General features: G+C 38.9%; 1 protein-coding gene across 1 annotated transcript; it reads right to left on the bottom strand.

Annotated features, from left to right (window-relative positions):
- Nucleotides 1-24122, bottom strand: RESF1 (retroelement silencing factor 1). Its single transcript, XM_087722972.1, has 6 exons — nt 23763-24122; nt 23087-23261; nt 16078-16145; nt 3302-8583; nt 2406-2483; nt 1-1036 (listed from the first exon to the last, which is right to left on the bottom strand). The coding sequence occupies exons 4-6, from the start codon at nt 8550-8552 to the stop codon at nt 879-881; spliced, it is 5487 nt and encodes a 1828-aa protein (XP_087579098.1). The 5' UTR covers nt 8553-8583; nt 16078-16145; nt 23087-23261; nt 23763-24122; the 3' UTR covers nt 1-878.
- Nucleotides 24123-25568: the final 1446 nt, after the last annotated feature.

The following is a 25568-nucleotide window of genomic DNA, read 5'->3' as shown; positions in this document are numbered from 1 at the left end:
TTATGGTAAAAAATAAATGTGTTTTTAATTCTGTAAACAAATAATACCATTTGAAAGTGACTAAACATTTACTGAAAATACATATTGCTGTCAAAATAAAAAAAAGTAACAAAAGTGCCAAACAATAAAAGGCACAACATTCAATACGATAGTTTCTAGGCACAAAATTTTGTTACATTTAGCTAATATAGCTTACTGAGGGATTTTGTCTTGTAAAAATAACTGGAAGAGTCCAAATGAAATGCTTGTTAAAGGGGTTCTGAATGAAATTTTTTAAATATATTTTCATTTAAATCATAGCAACCGTTTCAAAAATAGCCCTTTTGCTTTTACTTGGAACCCTCCTTCCCCCAAAAACCCAGCATGTAAATGGATTACAGTACAGCAAAGTGAAGACTGATTCTCTGGTATGATTCTAATGTCCCAGCAAAATAGGTAGCAGCTAATAAACTCCAATGCTCCTTGATAAACCTAAGGCTTATTACTAATTTTTATTAATGCTTTAATTATTTGCACAACATTTAATAAAATACAGCTCCATTCCTTTAAAACGTCTACATAAAAAATGCAAACTATTTGACCTCGTTTTGAACTGATATTGCCATCATTTCTGAAACTCAGGCCGGATATTGAACTTAAATGTATCTAACAAAATCTCCCAACAGTTGAAATTATAACGCATTCCAGAATTCAACAATTAGCAAACCTACCTACTTAAGTATCATTACATACTTAAGATAACGGTAGGCATGAAATAAATTATGGAAGGTCACATAGATGACGGTCATATCTTATTACAGGCCTGAGTCATCATGAGTCATCATGACATTAATATAAGCGCAAGCAGTCCAAAATGTGTTGTTTACAAAAGAAAGCTCCTAGCTTATGGGGCTGCTATCCAAGCTTTGGCTTCTTTTTTCTAGATGCATTTTCCGGTAGGTTTCAAAAGTGGCTTTGGAATCCTTCATGGACCCATGGAATACTTGGTTTCCTTCCAATATTTTTATTGCAGCATCAAGTGGAATGTCGTCATTAACTGCAAAATGAGCAACAAAACCATTTGCGTTATTTTAGTGTGGTGTCTTACAATAGAAACATGCAAACAGAATGTGTGCTTTGCTTCATTCAGATAACAATTGCATTGTATCCAAACGAGAGAAATGGGGTTATTCTTGTAAAAGAAAAGAAGCTGAGAGACTCCATATTTACACTTTTCATAACTCAAGCAGCACCTTTGTAACCCATTAAAAGAAGATCTTATGTAAAGGGTTTGTTTAGGGGAGAAACAAGGCTATAAATCTGATTGAGAAGTTCCAGACCAGGTCAGCCTGACATTACTGGAATCAGCCAGTGTCAGTTTCAAGAAACTGCCATAATGGGACTGTCTTGTTATGGTCCTATTATGGTGAAATGAGGACAAGGGGAATTCCATAAGGGGATTTTTGGTCTAGAATTTGTTTGCCAAGTAGCCAAAAGATCATATAACACAGATACCATATTTTCCGGAGTATAAGACACACCAAAGTAATAAGACCCACCAAGGTTTTGAAGAGGCAAATTAAAAAAAAGTAGGTAGGTAGGTAGAGGGATAGACAGTGAGAGAAAGAGAGAGAAATACAGTAGGTAGGTAGGGATAGAGAGAATAGGTAGGTAGGTAGAAAAGGGGAGAGAGAGGAGAGAGAGAGAGGAGAGAGAGAGGAGAGAGAGAGAAGATAGGTAGGTAGAACTGTTTCAATTGTTGAAAGCTTTGGAAGTAAGCAGGACAAAGCTACTCTGTCACCTTCTCCTCTAAGGGGACTGTGAGCCTGCCCTTGTATATTCATAGCAACTTTACCTTATCTCCTTTTTAGCTGCCACACACCTATCTGATATTGATCTCTTCCCGTATCTGTAGACATGTAAACACTGGGACTTTCTCCTTGCAATAAAACCTGTGGGATGCACTGGTGAAATCTCACAGCTTTTCCCTGGTTTCATGACATTAACAACTACCAAAATCAACACCAACATTTATCTCTTGGAGAAGATAATTAAATAAAACCAAGTAAGTTTTCTGCACAGTCCTCAAATTCAAATTACAAATAATCCATCTGGCTCAGTCTGCAGGTCTATTTAGCCAAGCATCTTTAATCCACCACAGCCAGTCAGATTTCTCTGAGAAGCCAACGAGCAGGATTGCAAGTCTCTCCTGTTATCAATTGAGTAACTATGTTAATTTCACCTATCTCATTTTCAATAGCTAGGTTAGTCTAACAAAAGTAATTCCAAAAATATCAATCTGCTGAGATGTTACTCAAAGTATAGAAATGGAAGGAAGATCAAAGTATTGTTTGGCAATCTGAGTGGTGTTGATGAAACTTCTGTTCACCTCCTAAATCAAATGGCTAGGTTTTAGACATGGTTACCTTGAATTTCATTTTCTTCTGTTTTTCTTCTTTTCATGGGACGGTAATTTAACCAATCTTCTCTTTTACTTTTGACTGCTGTAATTAATAATTAGAAGCTTGTTTGATAAGAGCATGTAAAAAAGTGAGCCAGATTGACTACATATAGTACCAAAGGCTAAGATACAAGAAGTCCTTGACTTACAACAGTTTGTTTAGTGACCATTCAAAGTAACAACAGGACTGATAAAAGGGTCATTACTGTTTTTCACACAACCATTGCAGCATCCCCATGGTCATGTAATAAAAATTCAGCTGCTTGGAAACTGACTCATATTTATGACAATTGCAATGTCATTCAGTCATGTGATCACCTTTTGTGACCTTCTGACAAGCAAAGTCAATGTGGAAGCCAAATTCACTTAAGAACATTGTTACTAATTTAGCAACTGCGGTGATTCACTTAACAATTGTGGCAAGAAAGGTTGTAAGATGGGACAAAATTCACTTAACTGTCTCATTTAGCAACAGCAATTTTGGGCTCAACTGCAGTTGTAAATCAAGGACTATCTATATTTGCCCTAGTGGATAAAACCCCAAACAAACTATATAAATATGATATTTTATTAGTTATATTAAGTTTTTGAAATGTAGGGAATTTTCATCAGAAGATGATAGCCAAATGAAATCCAAATCTGTAACAGATACTACTAGCTACTGTTGAGTTGAGATCTTTAGCATCTTGCTACAGATTTCTACTGATTGAATATTTTAAAAAAAGCTTTCTAGCCAAATTAAAAGATATTTTATAGATATTTAACACTTTAGACATAGCAATATAAATGCAGGATTAGCTTGCATTTGTAATATTTTAAAAAGAAAATACCGTTACGGATTAAAAGGAAACCCAACTGTACCTGTAACAGGTATCTTGTTTTTTTCAGGAAGCTTTGTTGCTTCTAAAGTTTGTTGTTCAGAGGTGGACTTCCTAAATAATATTTCTGGACACATTTTAAATTCAATCATTTGTGGCCTCTCTGCTTCAGACATGCCTTTCTGGTGGGGTTCAGAATCCTCAATTTCATTACTTGATTTCACGTGCCAAAGAGCTTTGGAGTGCACAGAATCCAGGCTTGTCAAACGAATAGTCTTCTGGGCAGTCCGTTTAAATGCAACTCTGTTCAAATAGTTCTTCTTTTGTTCCTTTTGCAGAAAAACAGTGTGTTTATTTTTTCTTTTAAAACATTTTTTATCAGAAAGTGATTTCACAGACCACTTGTCTGGGTTACTACTATCCAATGTGCCTTCTTTGACTGGAGAGTGAACTTCAAATACATTGGAAGAATTATCTCCTTCATTCTGGGGTGCAGGAATTCTATTATCATGAATTTGTGAGCTTTGACATGCATCTTTCTTAACTTTTCTGTATGCATATCTCTCTAGATTTATTCTTTTAACAAGCTGTGAGAGATTTTTTTCAACAGGCTGCTTAGGACAAATAGGTTCATTATATTTTACTTGTTTGTATCCGTATTGTTTCTCCAAATCTTTAAATTTCATTCTATTTAAATGTTCTTGTGAGCCCAAGGTAGAGTTATGCTCAGAATTTTCATGTTTTTCAGAAGCAAAGCTAACACTATATAATGTTGAAGAGGGCATGACATCACTAGTCTGAGTTTCCAATACGTTAACGGTTTTTCCTTTCATCATTTGTCTCTTTAGATTCTTGCTTGAAATTGGTCCTTTAATCATGTGTGTTTCACTAGTATCTCGTTTAATTTTGTATTTTTCAAAATTGATACTATGCTTAATTTCTATTCCTCTGTGGCGATCAATATCTGTTTTTGATTTCAGAGTTTTATTAAAAGACTTTTTCTCCAATTTCTTTTTGGCAAGTTTTTTGATAATTATCTTTTTGAAGTCTGTATTTAAATGATACTGTGCTTCACTTTTTGAGATATTCCTTCTACCATTTTTCTTGTGGTGTATTTTATTAGTTCCAACTCTTTCTCTCTGTAGAGACTGGGAATCTGCAGAATGAGAGTGTTTTATACCCCGCTTTTTAGATTCTTGTGAATTTGATTTTTTCAATAAAGAACATGGAGTAGTTGCTTGCTCTGATTTGGGTAGTTTATCTTCTTTTACTTGAGATTCCATTTCTTTACATCCAAAACTTTTGTTTAAAGTTTTGTTACTCTGATCTCCCAAAAGAAAGATATTATTGCCTGCATCTAATATGGAATTCTGTACTTCATTTTTTAGGCTACAATCAGATTCACCGGATTTTGATCTCTCTTTAGACTGTGAATACAGATCAGTTTTTCCCTTCAAATTAGGTTCTTTAGCTAGCATGCATGAACAAGGCTCCACATTATATTTTGAAGCTAACCATCCTGGCAAGCAGCAGTATGTCCGTTCTGTTTTTCCAACTCTTTCAGATTTGATAATTTTGCTGTCAACATTTAAATCCTGGTTAGACTTCCTTTGGTGTCCTATATCTTTATGTTTTGAATCCATTCTCATCTGGTCATCTCCATGGTTATCTAGCTTGTTGGACGATTGTTGACTGCATTCAGGAAACACTTCACTCATCTGTTGAGAATTTAGGATTACTATTTTAATTTGCTGTACTGCATCACTAGGATCAAGACTTTTCTCATGACTCATAGTATTTTCTTTATCTTTTCTTTCTGTCGGAATAGTTATAGAATCTTTGTTTTCTATTTCCTTTACCATATTCAAATAACCAATTCCGTAGGGAAATTCTTTTGAAAGCTCAGTTAGCTGATTGTTCAAAAACATTACAGAGGATTCAGTGGTGCTTCCCAAATGGGCTTCCTTGCCTTCATCCAGGGTGTGCTCTGAGTCACCTGCTTTTCTAATACTGGACATGTTGTTTGTCTCACACAGACTCTCCTGATTTTCAAACACCTTGTCATTGGACAAATCTGTATTGCAACTGTAAGAGAAATCTTGCTCAATTTTATTTCCTGAAAGTGAAGGAACTTCTAAAAAGTCATTGTTCTTTTGTTTCTCTGAGTTGGTTGCATTTGTTTCCACTGGGGTTTTATCACACTGAGGGCTTCCTAATGTTTGCACGTCTTCAGGTTTTCCTGCAGAAGCTTTGGATAAACTTCCTGATGGTAGCAAAACTCTGCCTTCCTCTGAAAAACTCATCCCAACTTCAGGGTCATTTTTCAAAAGGCCATATTCGTCCTCATTGTGTGGTAGAGAAGACATTTGTTCTCCTGACGTTTCAAGCTTTCTGCCAGGTTTCAAAAGGCTAGTACTAAAGATGTCTGCTATTTGCGAATTATAAAATGCATCACCCTGTACAAGAGTACATACACCAGATATTTGCAATATACTGTCTTTCAACCCGACTTCCGTAGTAGTATTGGATTCATCCAAATTTGGACCATGTTTATTTGATGTTACACATTTTTGAGAAGATGCAGTTAAATGATTAGTGATCAGTTCACATTGATGTTGGTCTCCTGAATTGAGGACATATTGTTTTAATCCAAGTGGCAAGGAATTTGTTTTCTCTTGATTTAACTCAAAAGAGTGATTTGTTCCAACTTCTGCTTTTACTATTTTATTTTTTCCTGTGGATTTGTCTGTTCTCTGATGCACATTTAAATCGCAATATCTATAGGAATCTGTAGGTGAGTAAATAGTTTTTTCCTCGTTACTATCTGATTTTGTAGATATAACTTTTTCTGAAGTATGGACAGTGCCTTCTTCAATATCGGTAGCTGGATAAATGATTTCATTATTTTTCTGCACATCATTATTTTTTGATAATATCCGTGGAGTAACAACAGCTACTTGAGGTTCAGAGCCTTTTGGCAAATTGGAATGTATTCCATCAAGGTTTTTTTCAAAAGATGAAGAACCATGAATCTGAGTCCTTTCAACTGTTTTAGTGTCATAATTTTGAGTCAATATATTGGGGAGGTTTTCCAATATTTTTGCTGTACCCTTGCCATCTATCCCATCACTGGAAGATTCAGTATTTCTATTTATTAGTTCATTTAAGGATTTTGGGAGGCATTTTCTCCATAGAGCCAGGCTTGTTTTCAGTTCTTCCAAAGAACAAGTTCTTTCTACACCATGAGTTCCAGTTATAGTTTCAACTCCTTTGGAGACAGAACTAGATGTATCAGCAATCTTTTCACTATTTGTAGGTTTCTGAAGGCAAGTATTTTCACTATACTGAATGTGACATGCAGGAATAGAATTACCATGTTCTTCTTTTATCAATTTTTTCATTGAGGAAGGTTCCTGAGAAACAACTGAATTCTGAACTAAACTCTGAATGCTACCATTTAAATACTGAACACCACCACTTTCTGAATCTTTATTCTGTTCAGAAGAATTAAGTAAGTCACTGTTAGGTACAGCTGATATTTTCTCCAATTGATTATGAGTAGATTTAATGATGCTTGTTCCCTGAGTAGAACCAGCAGGAGAGATTTTATAGCTTAATTTAGTAGTTCCATTAGTGTTAACAGGATTTCCAAATGCATCATTAGAATCAGTACTTGAATTATCTTGAACAATGAAATGCTTATTTTGGTATTTATCTCCACCATCAGCAAGTAACATATTTTCATCATCAGTACCTTTCAGCATATGCCACAGAATTGGCAATAAATGGTATTTCGTTTTCTGTGGTACAACTGAAGAATTGTGTGAATTAGATGAAAACTGATTTGGAGTGACTTTATCTGAGCAAACCTGCTGGACAGTACATTCTACAGATGGGTTGGTATTATGAGGAAATGAATTATTAGGATTTTTATTGTTTATGGACGTATTAGAGGTCTGCCCATTCTGTAGAGAAGATAAATATATTTTTTGTTTTAAACTAAAATTGTCTTTAAGTTTTAATAATGCATTTCTCATTTCATACAAGGCTTGAACATCTAGTGATAAACTCTCTCTAGTTATTTTATATTTATCCTTAGATAAATTCTCATTACTTATGTTCTTTTCTAGTTGCAAAGTTTGATTTGTTTGTTGCAAAGGTTCAGCAACCTTAACTGTTGTAGTGGTTGGTACACTGTTAGAAAAAGTACCTTCAACTTCAACATATGACTTTACTGATTCATTAGAAACCTGCATTGTAGTTTTTGGTCCACTTACATTATAGGCTGGGGGGGCTGCCACATTTGTTTCTGTGCAGGATGAGAGAGGTTGAGATTTCTGATCAGGCTGAACAGAATATAAATTGCTATTTTGATCAATCAGAGAATTATGATAACTTTCAACTTTTTCATTAGATAAAATTGCAGTTGGTTGTTGCACAACAAATTGTCCATGGTTCACTTGTATGGGGACCATCAAGTCTGATAGTGAAGAATTAGTAGTTTGGATTGCGTTCCTGTAATCATAATGAGGATAAATTGTATATGGTGGGTTTATTTGATCAGAAGCATAAGGTTGTGATTGCATTGTTACTGGAATAGCTGAATTTGGGCACTTCTTTGCCGAAGAGTAATTAGGATATTGGACATTTTGCTGAGGAGGTAAATAATAGTTTGATGCAGAGTTAAGGGACACTCTAGCATCTGCTTGAGAGGTAGCAGGCCCATTCATGTAATAGTAGGGCATCCGTGTTACGGCCCTTTTTGGAGATGAAGTATTTAGGGGATCTTGTTGATAAACCAAGGTTCCCACAGAATTTGAACAATTCTGCAGTATCTGATTACTGAAACTGCCCACAGCCATATATGCATTTGTCTTTTGTTGCATATTTTGCACAGAATTAACCGTACTTCCCTGTAATGGCACAGAGGAAGAGACATGCATGTTCCTTGATAAATTTGGATTCTGTACATCAGCTGCCATTTGGACTGTCATGGTGGAAAGTGATGGTGACAAATTGTAAAAATTATTGTTTAGTCCAAAACTTGTTTTAGACACTGCTACTTTAGGAAATATTGGCTTTGAGGTTTTAGAAGCCCCGTTATTTCGAAATTGTCGTTTATTTGTCAACATATACTTCATATTTGATGGAATATTTGTGGTTTGGCTATTTCCAGAATTACAAAAATTCTGCATTAAGACATTTGTTTGGGAAGTAAGAGAAGCAGCATCAAGGGGCATCAAGTAGGATTCATGTGTTTGCATCTTATTGATTGTCCCTACATTCCAGTCCATTGTGTTGAAAGTTCTTTTGATTTTCAGGAATCTAAGAAGAGAAAAAAGAAATCATACAATTTCATTTAGGTCTATCAAATGAAACCATACAGCTCCTTAGCAAAACGCTATTTTATAAGCTATTTCTTCCCAGCCCCATATAAATTAAATGAACATTTCTGCTATCATCCTATCCCACATTAAAGTATTTTAAGAATTTCTAAATGCTAGCACTAATATAGGAAAGTTAACAGATCTCAATAGTTTTACATTCCACAACAATGGTCAAATTTTGGCAAAATTAACAGTATATATTCACAATTCACAACAGTATATAATCACATTTAAGCAAGAATGGTTCCCATATAAACTTCACATAGAATGGTAAATATAGTCACTTAAAGTTTGATTTCTTAGTGAGCTTAATTGTTTACAAATATTGTAAGTTAACAAATGCACAAAAAGGGAAAGCTAGTTTTTCTCTTTTAAAAAAATATCTAATTGGTATCCTAATTGTTATATAACAAGATTTGTTATCCTATTTATTTGTTTGTCTGTTTGTTTGTTTAAAACATTTATATAGCCACCCAAACAGCATATTCATTTTTAGTATATACAAACAACATCACAACGGTAATATCCATAAGATCTCTCCCAAAGCTTACACACCAACCAATGCTGAATTAGTGGCTTTATATAGTATTTACCACAAGTCAGAGCTTATCTGATGCTCTGATAAGATATTTCCTGTATCCAAATAGCAATAGTTTTTGCAATGCTGTATAACACTCAAGAAAACTTGTTGTGACTCAGCAGCAGCTTGCTGTGAGTTGCGTCAGGATGCAGGAATAATGAGCAGCTGTTGCTCGTTAGGGTCGTCTTCTGCAGATAAAAGACGGAGGGTGGTACGCCTTAGTGGCAGATGTCAACGTTCGTGGTTCGTTGTGTGTGGTTCATCGTTTCGAGGTTCAAAGTGGCACTTGGATAAGTGATTTGCTTTCTGTAAACCTGATTCAAAGAGGCACTTGGATAAGTGATTTGCTTTCTGTAAACCTGGTTTGCTGTAAGAGCTTTTTGTTTTTGCATTATAACTTTTTGCCAGAGACTTTATCTACGTTTGATTTTGGGCTTGCAGCCAGCTTGAGCCAGGACTGATAAATATATTTCCTTTGAAGTTCTGTCTGACTGTCATTTGTGAGCGAGCAAAGAGGGGGGTCAGAACAAAAACTATAGTTTAGAATTTAATGGCAAATCATAACAATTTTTTGCAACATGTGTTAACCTATTCATAAGGTAGTATCACATCCTAAAACTTATTTCAGCAATTTATGTTTTACTATGATAGCTGCAATTCATCATTTTTTGCTTTCTGTCTATGCTTTGTCGCTTCGAGTCCAATTTTGCTAGCCAAGAACTAAGTCTTATCCCAAAACTTGGATTAGCTTTTTATTGGGGAAGTAAGCCTTCTCTATCATAACAAACACTTTGATATCACCCACAAAATATTTTTATTGTTATACTTGATTCTGGATGAAGGCGCTAAATGCTAAGTAAGTAATCCTTTACTTACTACCAGGTACTTAACCACCATTCAAAATTACAATGGGCATTCTCAAAAGCTACTTACAACCTATTTTCAAATTTACAGCCATTGCAGAATCCCTGCAGTCAATCACCCGTACAACTGAACAACTTACTGCAGGGATGCTGCAAAGGTCTCCCCTGCCTATTTCGTCTCCTATCCCACCCTGCTGGGTCTCTACAGGCCTTCAGCCTGCTCCCAATGCATAAAACTCAAGTCACTTGAGAGAGCCTCAAGTGCTCCAGAGTCTACCAGTGCACATTTGCCTGTGGAGAGCCAGTTTTGTCTAGTGGTTAAGACCCTAGGTCAGTAAGTGGGAGACTATAAATTCAAGTCCCACCTTAACCATGAAAACCAGCTGGGTGACTTTGGGCCAGACACTCTCTCTCTCAGCCCTCTCTCACCTCCTGGAACTTTATTGTGGGGAAAAGAGGGGGATCCAATCTGGATCGGTCACCGGACTTGGAAATTTAGTCTTCCAAGCTTTCAGACTTGTGCTGGAGCCCATCCTTAGGAAACTTCTCTCTCACCAGAATCTGGTGAGACAAATTGAACCCAGTGACTGACCTAGATTGGCTCCTGCAACATTATTCTGGGACACACATTTGTGAAAGAGGCGGAAAGCATGCTGATATTTTCGCAATCTTCAATTATTTGAAAAAATAATATAAGGCTGATACAAATAAACACATTTTTTTTAAAAAAGTGGACACTTAACTACTCAAGAGAGCCTCAAGATGGATGCAGAGGCTACTGACATATGTGAGGCTTTATTTTTAAGGAGATTCCATTTTAAGTAGATTCAGTCCTTTAAACAGAAGCTTCCCAAAGATCATGAGAATAGCGACTGCTTGTTGAACAGCATGAGGCTGAAACCTTGGGAGGACTGGGGGAGGCAGGCAGGCGGGCAGGACCAGGCCTTTCTAGGCCTCCCCCACCCAAGGCACACTGTGAGGATCATTAAGTGAGGCGATGATATGGGCACCTTGCTTAACAACTATCACAACTTACAGGCTCAATTATGGTTATAATTCAAGGACCACCAGTATTATGATTATTGATATTTTAAACCATAATTAAGATTGATATTTCTTATATTGAATTTTTCAATGGCTTAAACAATTTTCACATTAGAGTGCTAATCATTTTCAGTCAGCCTCCTATATATCTACACAAGTAGAAAGTTCACTCAAGCCTCACATTATTTTAGTGTCAGGGCTATTACAAATTCAATTTGATTTAGATTCCTGCTTCATTCACAAATTAAACAAAGTCCTATTCCCCTCCCCCCCATCTTTAACTTGCCTGTTCACTTTCTAATTATCCAGTTCTCTGTTCTGAGGGCCAAAATTGGCTCTAGATTCTGCCTCGGCACATTCTTTCTAATTAGTCAGCTAAGCGGAAGATCATTTATAACCTTTTATTGCTCTAGCAAAAAGGTTTCTCTCTGTGAAAAGAGGGAACCCGTGACAAAGGCTCAAATTTCCCTTTATATTCAGTACAGCATATTGGACGGAAGAAATCATCCTGCCCAGTTACACTGTTAGTTAGGAGTACTAAATCTGGCTCATTGCCAACAAAGAGGCAAAGCCGGAATTCTCTCTGAATTGCATCCTGAATCAGATCTGAACAAAGATGGGTCCTCCATAAAGCTGGGAGCGGAAACCCTTTCAAACAGCATTGCCTGCAATTCTTGTTACTCCCCTCCGTCATTTCTCTCTCTCTCTCTCTCTCTGACACACAAACTTTTGATTGAAAGGGAGAGGGCTGCACTTTGCTTCTACCATAAGCACATGCATCCCACAATCTTTCAGAATTGCCTGCCTTTTCTTCCTTTTCTCAAAGTAGCAGCAGTCGGGTAGAGGCAAGGGGGAGCTGATTCCAATGGGCCGCAAGGCTTTATGCCTCATTGCCGGAAACATGCCCAGGAACCCAGAGACACAGAACTCCCAGTCCTCGCTGGATCAATTGATCCGCAGGCTGCGGTTAAGGGGCCCAGGTGACCCCCCCACTAGGGCTTATTTTGGGTAGGTCTTATATTAGGCCCACCCCCAAAAATCAGGGGAGGGCTTACTTTTTGGGTAGGTTGTATTTTAGGAGAGACACAGTAGTTTAGGGGAAAGGGTATGTGAGATACAATATAATAAGTTTTGGTGAAAACTTAACTAATTTTAAACATTTAGGTGTGATAGCAGATTACAGGTGGACTGTTAGCATGTGATTGGCCTGGGCCTATCAACTGGACCTAGGAAGGATGGACAAGCGGCAGGAAATAGGAATGTATAAAATATACTGAGATCTGTAACCGGTGTGGTCTCTCTTTTGCTTGTACATTTGGAGATCCACCAGCTTTTGCAAAAGTTCTAATAAAACATTTTGTTATTTCCAACAATTTGAGTGTGAGCTTCATTTCTCACAGGGGGAACTGGGTAAAGGGTGGGGAGAAAGATAAACATTGGGAAATTCACAAAAAGGGGAACTAGGCATTCCGGAAAAATTGTGCACTTGTGGTCCTTTTCAAATGGGATTGCAAAGGAGGGACTTGCACTTCGGGCTGAAGGAATAAAAAGTTGCTGGAAACTATTCTTGGGTAGCCACCCGTTTTTACAAGAAAGTGTTTTACGATAAACTCTTTGCTCCTTCACTTAATGACTGTGTTAAATTTCTGACTGTTTAATGTGTTTCTCACACTTGACTACATAACTAAGCATTGTATTAAAAGTAAAAAGAAAAAAAGTTGGCATGAGAAAAGGCATCATAGAATCACACAGTCTCCTGTGAAAAGATACAATTTCAGCAGGTTGAAACTTCTAGAAGGTACACTTGAAAGATCCTTTTGTATTAAGCTTGCAAGCACACAAAAGAAAACCCCCTTTATCTTCTGGTTAAAAAGTTATAGACATTTTGTTGTCAAGGCAAAAAGTTTCTGAGTTCCAGTCTACATTACAAGGTTACGATAAAAGTAAAAGGAAGTAAAAGAAAGCCCCACTTGCTTGGCCTTCAGTTCCATATCCCAATTTGGTTTTTTTTCCCTCCCACTTTAGAGCTATCCTTTTCAATATATTATTCCTTTCCTTCACTCCTTTTATTTACTGACTCCCTGAAGTACCCAGGCAATTTACACCTCTAAAAAAACACCAGCACATGAAACTCAAATAATTGGTAAACTGCTGATATCTGTTGAAGGAATGCAAAACTTTGGAACTGAACCTCAAAACTGTTCTAGCTGGTATACTGAGTCTTAGGCAAAACAGGCAAGTGATTTGTTTGCATTTTTGCAGAATTTTAGTAAACATCTGAAGCATCCCTAACATGCATGTTCCCTCCTCTCACGTAAACTCTTTTTCAAAAAGAAGCACTTCTTTTTTGGAAGTAATAGTTGAGTTTTTAGCAGTATTGAAACTTATGTGAGCAGGCAACTCTTTTCTTGTGAATTACTTTTCATATGCTATCCTATGGAGATAAAGAACCATCTGCATTTTTTCTTTCTTTAGTGATATCTCAAGCTTGTCCACGGCCTGACGTCACAAGACGTGAAAGCTTTCTCATGTATACATTCATTAGCTGGCTACACGTGCTGCACTACAAAACTACATGATCATCCTTGATAAATTGACACCTAAAGCTTGATCTGATTTGTGATATCTTTTCATTATATTTAGAAGTAGCTGCATGATTAATGCATACCTTTTTACAGTCTTCCTCTATTGACTTCAGGATGACTTTGACAATACTTTTTTGCAATTTCCCTTACTTGTGTTTTCCTAATCACATCTGTAAATCTTTTCCTGCATTTTTCCCACTGTTCCCTTTAATTGGTGTTACAGTAAAAGGAGCAGATTTGTCTGAACTGAGGAGGTCAGTATAAGAAGTGAGTTAGGGCTGGGATACTATGCAGGAGAAATTCGGTTCACAATCCGTTGGCTCAGTGGTGGTCAGTGATTGAAACACATAAGAGAATATCTTTTCCTCCGCCTTGAATTCGGAAGCAGTTCCATAGGTAGAAGGCATAGACATTTTGGTAAGGAGTCCCAGACCTTTCCTGAGTGAAGGAGTGGAACGTCTGTCAGTTTGAACTGAGATAACGGAATGTGAGGCAACTGGCAGTTGGAACAGAGTTCTTTTCAGGTGGGGAGGGGGGAGTAGAACTCCTTAGCATCAGAGAGTGTAAATACTGTATAAGAAATACTAATGATCTGATGGTCATTTTGAAAAATCCTTTCTTAGCGAATACCTAGAATTTCAAGTTTGTAGGCTTTACAGTTCTGGAGATTTTGTAATGAGTGAGTGATATCTATCATCTATCTATCTATCTATCTATCTATCTATCTATCTATCATCTATCTATCTATCTATCTATCTATCTATCATCTATCTAGAGTGTCAGGCCATGTCAACTAGCTTGCTCAAATAATTCAAGTGCTATGATATCATAACCATCTAATTGCAGTGTGCCAAACATGAAACTATGGGGGTGCTGTGACAGCTATTACTTGCTATTCTTATCTCCGAAATCAAGAAACAATACAGTGCTGCAGTGTAGAAGGTAAGATTACAAAAGGTAGCAGGCATGAAAATTAAAACAAGTTGCAGAATTCTATAAACTATGGTTACAGAGCTTCAGGAGTTCCTAATGTGTTGATCAGGATTGTGATGATCAAGATTCCTATACTGAAAGGGCTGAAATAAAGGACAAAAAGATGATAGGGAAACCACAAAAGTTCTTAAAATAAAACTTGGTCTAAATACTTATCGCTAGACGATGTGGGCACAGATATTTTAGTAACTTTTTTACTTTCTTTCAGACAGCTGTGTTTCCTGCTTATGTAACCAAGCAGAGTATAAAAGCACATTAAAGGAAACATTCAGGGTCTTTCTCAGACTAATGGAAGAACTCATCTTTGTCCAGATCTGAATAAACATGTGACTCAGAGAGAACTCTCTTATGAGCTTTACTGGTTTCACATGTTTAATTTCATGCTGCTTCAATAATGCAAAAGAAGTTATAAACTGCCATTTATCAGCATTTATTAAGAGCTGTTGAAGAAATTAATGTATATAGGTTCTATAAGCCAGTAGCACCCAGTCTACTGGGCTGTGGCCTATTTGGAACTGGGCCATTTGAGGGATGGGTGAGTGCATGTGCAGCATTACCGTGACCCGACAATTGTGCGATAGACATATGCGTGCCAACAAAATCGCGCCGATTAAAACGTGATGTCAAAATTGTGACGTCAAAATCGCAACGACAAATTCGCGATGACAAGCACAATAAAATCGGAAAAAAATTAGGGTTAGGGTTATAATGTACATATACGCGTCCCACTATGTTAAAGGCCCAGCACACTCACTGGGCTGTCTATAGTTTGTTGATGACGCGATTTTGTCGTCGCGCATTTGTTGAAAATCAATTAGCGATTTTGACGGCGCTCATTTGTCCGTCGTGGTTTTGTTGGCGCGCATGTCTATCGCGCATTTGTCAGTGAACCCAGAATTACTTACACGAGCAGCAGGCACAGGCACTTGCAGCCCCATTCGTCCCACCCTTGTGTGAACCCACCGCTCACACAAATGAAGCTGTGCATGCATACCTGACTATCATGCAAAACCACCATCTCTCCTCCTGCATATACCGGGCCACCAACCCAGAAAGGTTGGGGAATGGTATTATAAATCACAGAGACTTTTTTTCTTTTTATTACCCTTTAATCCCTTTATTCGAGGTGGAGTCAGGGCAACTGAGTGGAGCTGAGCATTTACTGGCGGGATGTTCTTCCTGACTCCTATGCAGAGTTCACAGCAAATATTTTCTCTTTCCACCCTGATACAGAAACATCTGCCACTGCTTAGGATTGAACTCTCAACCTTGGGAGGCAAGTGTCTTCATTTCTAGGCCACTGAGTCACAGATGGTCATATAGCTCATATAATGGTCATTATAACTGTATATTAATCTAATACTTACATTTTCTGAGAATGGGTTTTATTGAATGTTGACTCTTCAATGTTGTTAATGTCACATGACAATGTTTTCTGAAAAAAAGAAAATACAAGAATTATGGTTCCTAAAACTTGAGGCATGTTTCCTCATATTTGGTTAGAGCTACATAGAAAAAAGAATCCAATTTATTATATTAACCTTGATTAAGAATTACCTTATCTGAGCTTGAAACCTAAGCAGTCTATATTAAAAGACCATAAGGAATTCCATGGATGGATGTAAGCTAGGCTTGAAAGTCAAACCAGAAACAAGCACAAAAGTTTGAACCCCGAAAGGTTCTTAAAAACATACATTTATAGTGCAAATTGCGTGAACATCTGTAGAGGCGGTATCTAAGCATATAAGGTAATAAGAGGAACCAAAAATGTCTATGCCAGATGGCTAACAGTTACTATTCCAAAAATATATCCATGGTCAGCACATTATAGATCATGCGTGACATATCGGGAGGCTTAGAGAAGCAAAACAAGAAACATCTTGCAGAATAACAGGAAACTCCCTGTCTGGGTTTGCTTGTTCCCAGATGCATAAAAATACTTACTGACACTTCAGCAACTGTTTCCTACTATAATGCAAAACCTCGACTTTGATCAGAATATTTGATATTGAATATCTTTGGCCATAAACAGGTCTATCAGACTACCTTACAAGAACTTTATTATTAGAACTTTACTATTATTATACAAGAACTTTATTATTGCAAAAGTTGCCCTTCTATGCTTATGTGGGTAGAGCCACAGAAGAGCAATGATATATATGAATACAAGATTTAAATCCAGTTTCAAAAAAACCCCAATCCATCAACCCATCATCATTGGTCAGTTTACGTCAGATAAGTATTAGCTGTACAATCCTAACAGCTGGTTTTCCTAACATGCTATCCCCCCTGATAGTTGCTACATCTTGATCATAACAACACAATTAATTTGAGCATGGCAGTGCTTTCCTGCCAACATTAGCTTGACATGGCCTGGAATGTACTAATCAAATCAATAGCCTTGTTATTTCCTATAACCTCATATTCTTACATAATTCCATAGCTACCGTCCCAAAGCTGGTGTCTTAATTTATACAGAGGATAAATATGGTGTTATTCTTCCTCTTTTCTTTACATGAATAATTCTCATTTCTCTCATGCCCTCTGAGGGGTTGCATATTATGTAGATTGCTTAAGTTGCTAAAAATGTAAGAATCTAGCAAGGAACATTAGGCATCTGCCACAAGGAAAAGGAAGTGAGAGTCTGCGAAACTGCTGACATATGCTGAATTAGCAATTTCTAGACGAATTCTGACTAGAATTAGGTTAACTCAGCCTTTTCTTCTTTCAAGGGTGGTTAAATGAAGATCCAGATTGTTGGGGGCAATATGCTGACTCTGTAAATTGCTTAGAGGGTCGTAAAGCACTATGAAGCGGTATATAAGTCTAAGTGCTATTTTTATAAATGAGCCAAAAGGGAAGGTTGCTTCAATTGCCTGAAGATGAAAACCTACCATAAACCTATCATAAAAGCCATAAAAAGCTCTGTCTACATATCTTGCATTCTTCCTTCTGCGCAATATTTCAATGAAATTTAACTCACAGCTATGATTATGGTCTCCCATTCACTAAAAGGGTCTGGGGAATTTTCCCCAACAAAGACAATTTGGCTGCCACATTCTGTAGCAGCTTCAGCTTCTAGACCAAGCACACCGAGAACTTTGGTCTCTTACCTGCTTAGGAGAACAGAGCCTAAACAAATGCTTGTCCAAATATATGTTCTGTTAATCCCCTCTCCAAACCTACTTTAAAGCAAGCCCACTTTGTCTTTTAAGCTACTATTAAAATCATACTGCACTGAAAACCATATATACAGTAGTCTTAAATACGTTTGAGAAAGGAAAAAATCATTTAGGGAAATATGTAGGTTTTTATCAAGATGGCTGTAAAGTTCTGCCCATTTGTGATGACATTATCTGAGGAAACACCTTTTCCTCCATGTTTGCACCCCAGTCCTAAAGAATAGAAATTCTGACTAGTGTCTTCCATGCTGAGGAATACCTGATGGCTGTTTAGGAGCAGGATTTCTCCATGGAGACTGTCTCTAGTTATGTAATATCCACCACAAATCCGCGAAGCCCTTATCCGCGGAGACATAAGCGCGAAGACTAATTCGCGCCGTTCTAAGCGCTAAGGAAAAACGCGACCCCACCGCGATGACATAATCGCGGAGGGCAAAATCGCGCATTCCCAAGCACTCAGTACCCTAAACCTAACGCTAAACCTAACCCTAACCCTAAAACAAACCCCTAAACCTAATCCTAACCCTTACCTTAATTGAAGTCGGCTTTCTGCTGCGGCGCCGTTTTAAAGCGCCCTTCTGTTGCCGCGCTGTTGTCACGGCGGTGATGACGCACGGTGATGACGTCGCGGCTTTAGCGCCGCGATTTTATCACCGCGATTTTGACTAGCGCGGTTTTGTCGTGCCACGAGATATTATATGTTATGAATATATTACAAATATGATCTGTGTTATATATTAAAATAAGTCATTTTAATGACTTATTGGGCTTGTAGTATAGCCATGCTTATTCTTTGCATGAATCCACTGGGAACCTCACATTGCTGGAATGTGTGTAATACTGACCATAATGGAAGGTCCTGAATGTGCATATAAGTGATTTATCACTGATGATAACAACTGGAACACTAGTGAGTGCAAGGAATGTAATGGATTGCATTTTTCATGGGGTCATAGAACAGGGAGTAAACATGTGAAGTTCCTGATGTGACACATGAATTTTAGAGTAAACAAGTTGGATATAAAAAGAAGACTGGAATGAACCCAGACCTCCAAAGTGCCAGATGATTTTTGTTAGGGCAGGGGACACCCTGAGTCTCCTTCCAGCCCATTCTAACACAGTCTGATCACTCGTGTTAAGAGTGTATTTGAGTGTTGTGTGAATGTGTAGCTTAGTTGGACAGCAATACTTATTGAGTACTATTCTGGGAGGTGCTTTAGAAGAACTGTTGTTTAGAAATGTTACACACACCTGACAAGTTATTATTGTATGGGAAACAGGAGGACCAGTACTATGTATGCTGTCTTGAATTCCTGAACCCAAAGTAAGATATAAATCTAACAAACAGATTGAGAAATGAAACAAATTAAAACAGATTCTATCAGGGTTCCAGGGTGCTGTTAAAATCCAACAGGTGTGCGTCTCCCTACAGCATTCTAAAGTGAAATGTGAACTATATATCCTAAGATGGTAGTCTAACAAATATTAAAATATTTTATATGCAATACTTACAGTGGAAGTTTTACTGTTTTTAAGCCTCTAAAAATAAATTATGTAGAAATACGTTAAACTTAACCTGAAAATTATAGGACAGTTTGTATACTGTAAAGCAGATTACTAGTATTCAATAGTTTAAACATTAGTCCATATAAAAGCAAACACTAGAGAAACTTCCAACATGTTACATTGAGCATCTAGCTGAACACTTTATAATTCAATAAACTGAGAAAATGAAATTGGTTCTAAGCATATAACTCCTGGCATTCCTATAAATGGAGGAACAATTATAATTAGCAGCTGAAGGCTGCAATCATAACATACCATAGGGAATAAGTCCCAGTGAAGTCAGTTGGACTGACTCTCAAGAAAACATGTAGAGATCTGTACTGCGCACCTGAAATTTTACACATATTTACTTGGAAGTAACTCCCATTAAAAGCAGCAAAGCATATTTTAAAACAATGAGACAATGAAGTCTTCTAAACATGCATGTTTGTAATGTATCTAAATTAACAGGTACAGTATAGTACAGGCGGCTATGGCCTTGCTTTCAATTCATGTTTATTATTAGGAGGAAACAAGGTTTTGGTAAGATGATAGAGGAGTCACATCTGTGAGAGAGGGACACTATCAAGTCTCCAGAGAAATATCAACAATAATTCAAAACACTTAAGAGTATTTTTGATGGTAAGTGTTTTGTTATCCAGATTATGTCTGTTTCCTTGTGTGGGGATAGTTGCTTTCTCAGTAGCTGGCAAACCACGCTGAGGAATGCAATGTCAGCACAATGATCCTTAATGATCAACCCTTAATAAGTGTGAGACATAAGATTTGGCACATAGTCACATCTCATCGCTTGAAGCAGGAAACCATAAGCTGTCCATTAACTATCCACATTGATAACATAGCCATGAGCTTTGTCTAGTCAATCATTACAAGTATACTTTGCCCAGTGAATCAGCTTCTGCCACGGAGACTGTGTATGACAATAAAAGGGAGCTCCCACGAGCTGTTCGGTGTGCCTTCCCATTAACCTTCTTCCTGCCTCTTTGTTTTTTCTTCATCACAACAACAGCCTTGTAAATCAAATGGATTTGCACACACACACAAAAAAATAGTAGAAGCTATGTTCAGCTTTAAGACTTTTCCAAATTGGTGGGGTGTGTTTTTTCCAGAAACACACCTTCCCATCAACCACAGGCTGCACAAACATTTTATGTGCACCTGGAGAGTTGGGTAGGTTGCTATAAACCCATATAGAGGAAAATAACAAAATGTCAACGGCAGGAAAAACTACAGATACAATTATTTCTACATCAATCATCACTGCTGGACTACGATGAAGACAGGAAAAGATACAACCAGATCAAATTGCTAAATAATATTCAGCATTTATTTTTCTAATACAGTGTGTTTATATGAGGTAACGAGGTCTGGTTGCAAATATTTGGACCATGGTAAGTCTAGAGGTTATTGCCAATAGTCAACTTTACTAAACTTCAATCAGTGGCTAAATAAATCTGAAAGTTTACTTACTATGATATGGTTGTGATGAAACTAATTACAAGGGTGGATAACGCAATAAAATAATTATTTTCCTGGAAAAATTATAATTATAATTCCACAGACCTGGATAGCCCAAAAAACCTCTAGATATCCAACAATCAAAGATTATTCTTTACTGAGGACACTGAATTATCTCACAGTCCACATCTACTATAATTTGAGATAAGAATCTAGACCAATTTCTGTAAAGCATTAATAATGCAGACACTAAAGGTTCAATGTAACATTTTATCAGGCTTCGATATAAATGCACTACTATATCACATCGGTATCATATAGAGGAGGGGCATATTAAAATTTACAAGGTAGCGGACACAATGATTGAAGCCTTACCCTTTTTATACATGAACTGATGTTGCACATGTGTACAAAGCTGGTAGTGCTTCTACCCTACCATGACATCCAGCACTTTGTATAATTTGACTCCCTGAGGAAACACACTTTTTCTCTTTCTATAGTAATTACATTGACTGGATCAAAAAAAAAATATTTTATTTGTAAAATGTATTAGCCACCTATATTACCTCAGGGCAATTCTAAATCTAAATGTGACTCAATGTTTACTAAGAATAAGGTTACATCCCATAAAACAAGTTTACTAAAATAAACACAGAAGAAAAAGACTTAAGTCTATCTGAATAAAAAAAATCACATTCAAATTATCAAGGTTCAGGCCTGAATCAGGTGGTCAATCCAATTGATTGTTAAGATATTTAATTTAGTAGCTGGAACAGTAAAGCTAAGGCAAAACACACCGTGGCTCAACTACAACTGGTTGGAGAGTGCTAGCTCAAGCATGAGGCAATCTACGCTGCGATTGGTTACTGTGGGTGTTAAGGGGGAGTTTCCCTTTTTCCCTCCTTTTTCTTCTGTCTGCTCTGCATGGGGTTTAGATTTATCTCACGGATGTTATTTTGTTCCTGACAACCGTATCTTATCTACTGTTAATATCAATGATATATTTATTTATGTAAAATAAATACAAGTTCATATCAGTGTCTCTGACTCCATTTGGACACTTGTGCAATTCTGGCAGATTCTTTGTCCAGCAAAGCAAAGAAGTCTGAAATAGCAGAGCTGGAGCTCCCCTCATGCCTAGTCAGGAATAGCTCCCTTTATGATTCCACGGGATCCAGGCTGTTGGTCCCCATTTTTTTTGAATGAAGTCTTCCAATTGCTTTTGCTAAATTTGCCATGCCCTTCATCATTATTATTTTTTTTTGGGGGGGGGGGGAATATTCAGAGCCAATCAACTCCCTCAACTTAGTTTTTGTCCAAATAGCTTACAAAACCATTCCACTTTCCATAGCTTTCCATCCATCACTTTGCATAATGCTCTTAGATATACTATATTCAAACTAGATCCATAGTGGTCAACCTGTTCTTTCAGCTTTTTTTTAAAACGTCCTACTATATAACTATGTATCTTAAGCTGCAAAGGCACCACATAACTCCACTTTTCCCAATCCTCCAGATACAGGTAGTCCTCGAATTACAATCACAATTGAGCCCAAAATGTATGTCGCTAAGTGAAGCATTTAAGTGGGGTTTGCCCCATTTTATGACTTTACTTGCCACTGTTCTTAAGTGAATCATTTCGGTTGTTAAGTTAGTAAAACCGTTGTTAAGTGAACCTGGCTTCCCCGCTGACTTTGCTTGTCAGAAGGTCACAAAAGGGGATCACATGAACCCAGGACACTGCAACCATCATAAATACGAACAAGATGCCAAGCATCTGAATTTTGATCACGCAACTATAGGGATGCTGCAATGGTCGTAAGTGTGAAAAAACTATCATAAGTTCATTTTTTCCAGGGCCGTTGTAACTTTGAACAGTCACTAAAAGAACTGTTTTAAGTCAAGGACTACCTGTTTACTAGGGCTGCAGCTACTTCATTTCCTGGCCACCAAGGAGGGGGAAACCTTTCAAGCAAGAGTAAAACTGATCAGATACTACACACACACACACACACACACACACACAAAGATATACATATAGATGTATAGATATAGGTAGGTAGGTAGGTAGGTAGGTAGATGATAGATAGATAGATAGATAGATAGATAGATAGATAGATAGATAGATAGATAGATAGATAGATAGATAGATAGAAAGAACACTACTCACTTTCTACCCATTCTCCAAAGCAGCACCAAATTTCAGAGACACATCATTTCTATCCTTCAGGCACCAGTAATCCTCCAGCTGGGGTGGTGGTGGTGGTGGTATCACTGATCTGCAGGCTTCTGCTCCAGGTAAAGCCAGAGGCCCCCTGGCCCGGCTCTCCAATTCTCTCCACAAGCTGCAGACCGGCAAAAAGAAACAAAAAAGAGTTCCAATCAGTTATAAACTCTTCCACTTCTGGAGATAAGCGAAATCAGCATCCAGGATTCCCAGTACACTTTCTTCTAACTGGGAAGTTAAGAAGCAGCAGCAAAGGCAGGCGGGGAAGGAAGGAAAGGAAGGAGGGGGAGAAAAAAAATCCGCTCGGGCTTCCTTCGCCTGAAATCATTTTTTTTTCCTTCTTCTTCTGCTATTCCCACGCCCGGCTTGCTGTTTCGCACCAGGGACGGAGCAGCCCCGCTAAGGGACGGCTAAGGGAGGGCCAGCAAGCCCGGCAGCGGCGCGCCTCCTTCCCCGCTCGCTGCTATTAAAAGAGCGGGGAGCGGGCCTTTCCTTCCCCCCGTTCGTGATTTCGGACACCCCGAAAGTCCTTTCCTTTCTCCCACAAACCCGGCCTCCCCACCGCTCGCCTCGGGTCTTCCTTAGAAGCTCGCCGGGCTGAGAGGCGCCACCTACTTACCTCCTCGGTCGCCAAGCGGGGCTCCCCACCGACGCAGTAGAAAGGAGGGCGCGCTCGGGCACGACCAGCCCAGCCACCCCCCGGAGGCCAAGTTTCCAAAGACAAGGGCTGCGGCGGCGGCGGGAAATTCCCCGTCCGGGGCTCCCAGGACGGCGCGGCGAGAGTCGCTTTTCCAAAAGGCGAGCGCGCCGCTTTTCAGCCCAGCGCCGAGACGAGGAAGGCTCGACTCCGCCGGTCGAGTGAGGAAAGGCGAGTGCGCCGAGGAAAGGCGATGAAAACAAGGAGCCGCGGCTTCTTAAAAAGCGACCCTCTCTCCGCGTTGCGAGCCGCCGCTCCTGCACTGAACACCGAGGTTCAGACCCCGAGAAGCTCCCCTTCGTTGTACCGCCCCCAAAGCTTCAGGTGGGGCCGCCCACGAGGCGAGGGAGGAGAAAAACAAGCCTCCTCGGGGAGAGCCTGGAGGCGCTAACGGAGCTAACGCGTGGGCCGCGGTCCTCTTTGCCGCGCTCCGCGAGCGCTCTCTGCTGCCGCGGCCGCGCATTCCTCCTGCCTTGGAGCGATCTTGGGAAAAGGGGGCGGGTGAAAAGGAAGGTCGCCCTGAGCCCGACCCCTCCAGAGGCTGGCTGGCGGGCGGGGTTAAAACCGGGCTGAGCTCAGACCAAATCGTCGGTTCTTGCATACCGCCCAGGTCCGCGGATGCTAAGCCGCGAGTCGACGCAGGAGCTTTTGGGGGGGGGGGGGAGAATAACTTAAAAACCGGAATGAGCGCCGAAAGAGGTTGTGAGGACACGTCCATGTTTTGCTGAGGGCATTTTATTTATTTTCCCCCTCTTGCGGAGGCGTAGCTGGAAGCCGAGAGCGCCTTAAGACTGAAAACACGCCGGAGGGTAGAAGAGCCCCAGCCAGGGAATTGAGCCGTCGATGATCCGGCCTCTGGAGGCTGCTCAATAGCCTGCTCAATATTGTTTGAAATCAGTAAAAGGTTTTTTTTTTTTTTTTTAAATCTGTCGGAATCCGAATCATTTGGGAACCGCTGGTAGGTGACTTCCTTCCCCACTTCGAAGGCAGAAGAAAGCAAGGGCGCTAAAGGGGGAAAAAAGACTTAAGCTGACTTTGCAGTATCTGTAGAATAACAGCAGCGAGAATGTTGAATGTTTCCTTTATTTGTATGCCGCCCTTTTCCCTGGGGGGACTCAGGGCGGCTCACAATTCAAAAAAGGGGGGGGGAGACAAACAGTAGACAATACAACATGTTAAAAAAAAGAGCACAACAGTCACACAGTTCGGGTGGGGCTACAATCTTAACCCCAGGCCAGCCGGGACAGCCAGATCTTTAAAGCGGCGCGGAAGGACTGGAGAGTGTTTCTTTCCTTTCCCTGTGAGAGAAATGAGAATTATTCCTGTAAAAGAAAGAGCAATAGTAACCCCATATTTATCCTCTGTGTAACGAGCCGGTTGCTGGCAAATTATGCAAGGACTTGCGTGTAAATGTTAGCTGTAAGGAAATAACAAGGCTATAAATCCATTAGCAGATTAGGTAGGAAGCCAGTTGTCCTGCTAAAATTAATAGTGCAAACAATAATAGGACATAGCAACTGTCAAAGAGGTAGAACTTCTGGGAAGATTGTGCACCCCAAAATCATCCCATATTAACTGACCATTAACGATGGAGGGGCAGTTATAGGGGTGTCGATTTTGGAACTGTATTTAATTCATGTACTCCTTTGTATCATTGCTCTTCTGTGACTCTGCCTACATGAGTACAAGGAGCCAACTTTTCCAAAAGTTCAAATAAAGCTATTGTAT

This window comes from Thamnophis sirtalis, unplaced genomic scaffold (genome assembly GCF_051295495.1).
Source record: "Thamnophis sirtalis isolate CommonGarterSnake01/CBP01778 unplaced genomic scaffold, rThaSir2_p1.2 scaffold_9, whole genome shotgun sequence".
Lineage (NCBI taxonomy): Eukaryota > Metazoa > Chordata > Lepidosauria > Squamata > Natricidae > Thamnophis > Thamnophis sirtalis.
Note: the sequence above shows the minus strand (reverse complement) of the source record. Positions and strands in the feature narration are given on the sequence as shown.

Excerpts from the sequence above, each read along its gene's own strand:
- RESF1 (XM_087722972.1), bottom strand. The coding sequence starts at position 8,552 with ATGGACTGGAATGTAGGGACAATCAATAAGATGCAAACACATGAATCC. Across the intron at positions 2,484-3,301 it reads AAACAAGATACCTGTTACAG|CAGTCAAAAGTAAAAGAGAA; the intron begins GTACAGTTGGGT and ends TATTAATTACAG. Across the intron at positions 1,037-2,405 it reads AGAAGAAAATGAAATTCAAG|TTAATGACGACATTCCACTT; the intron begins GTAACCATGTCT and ends CTCATTTTGCAG.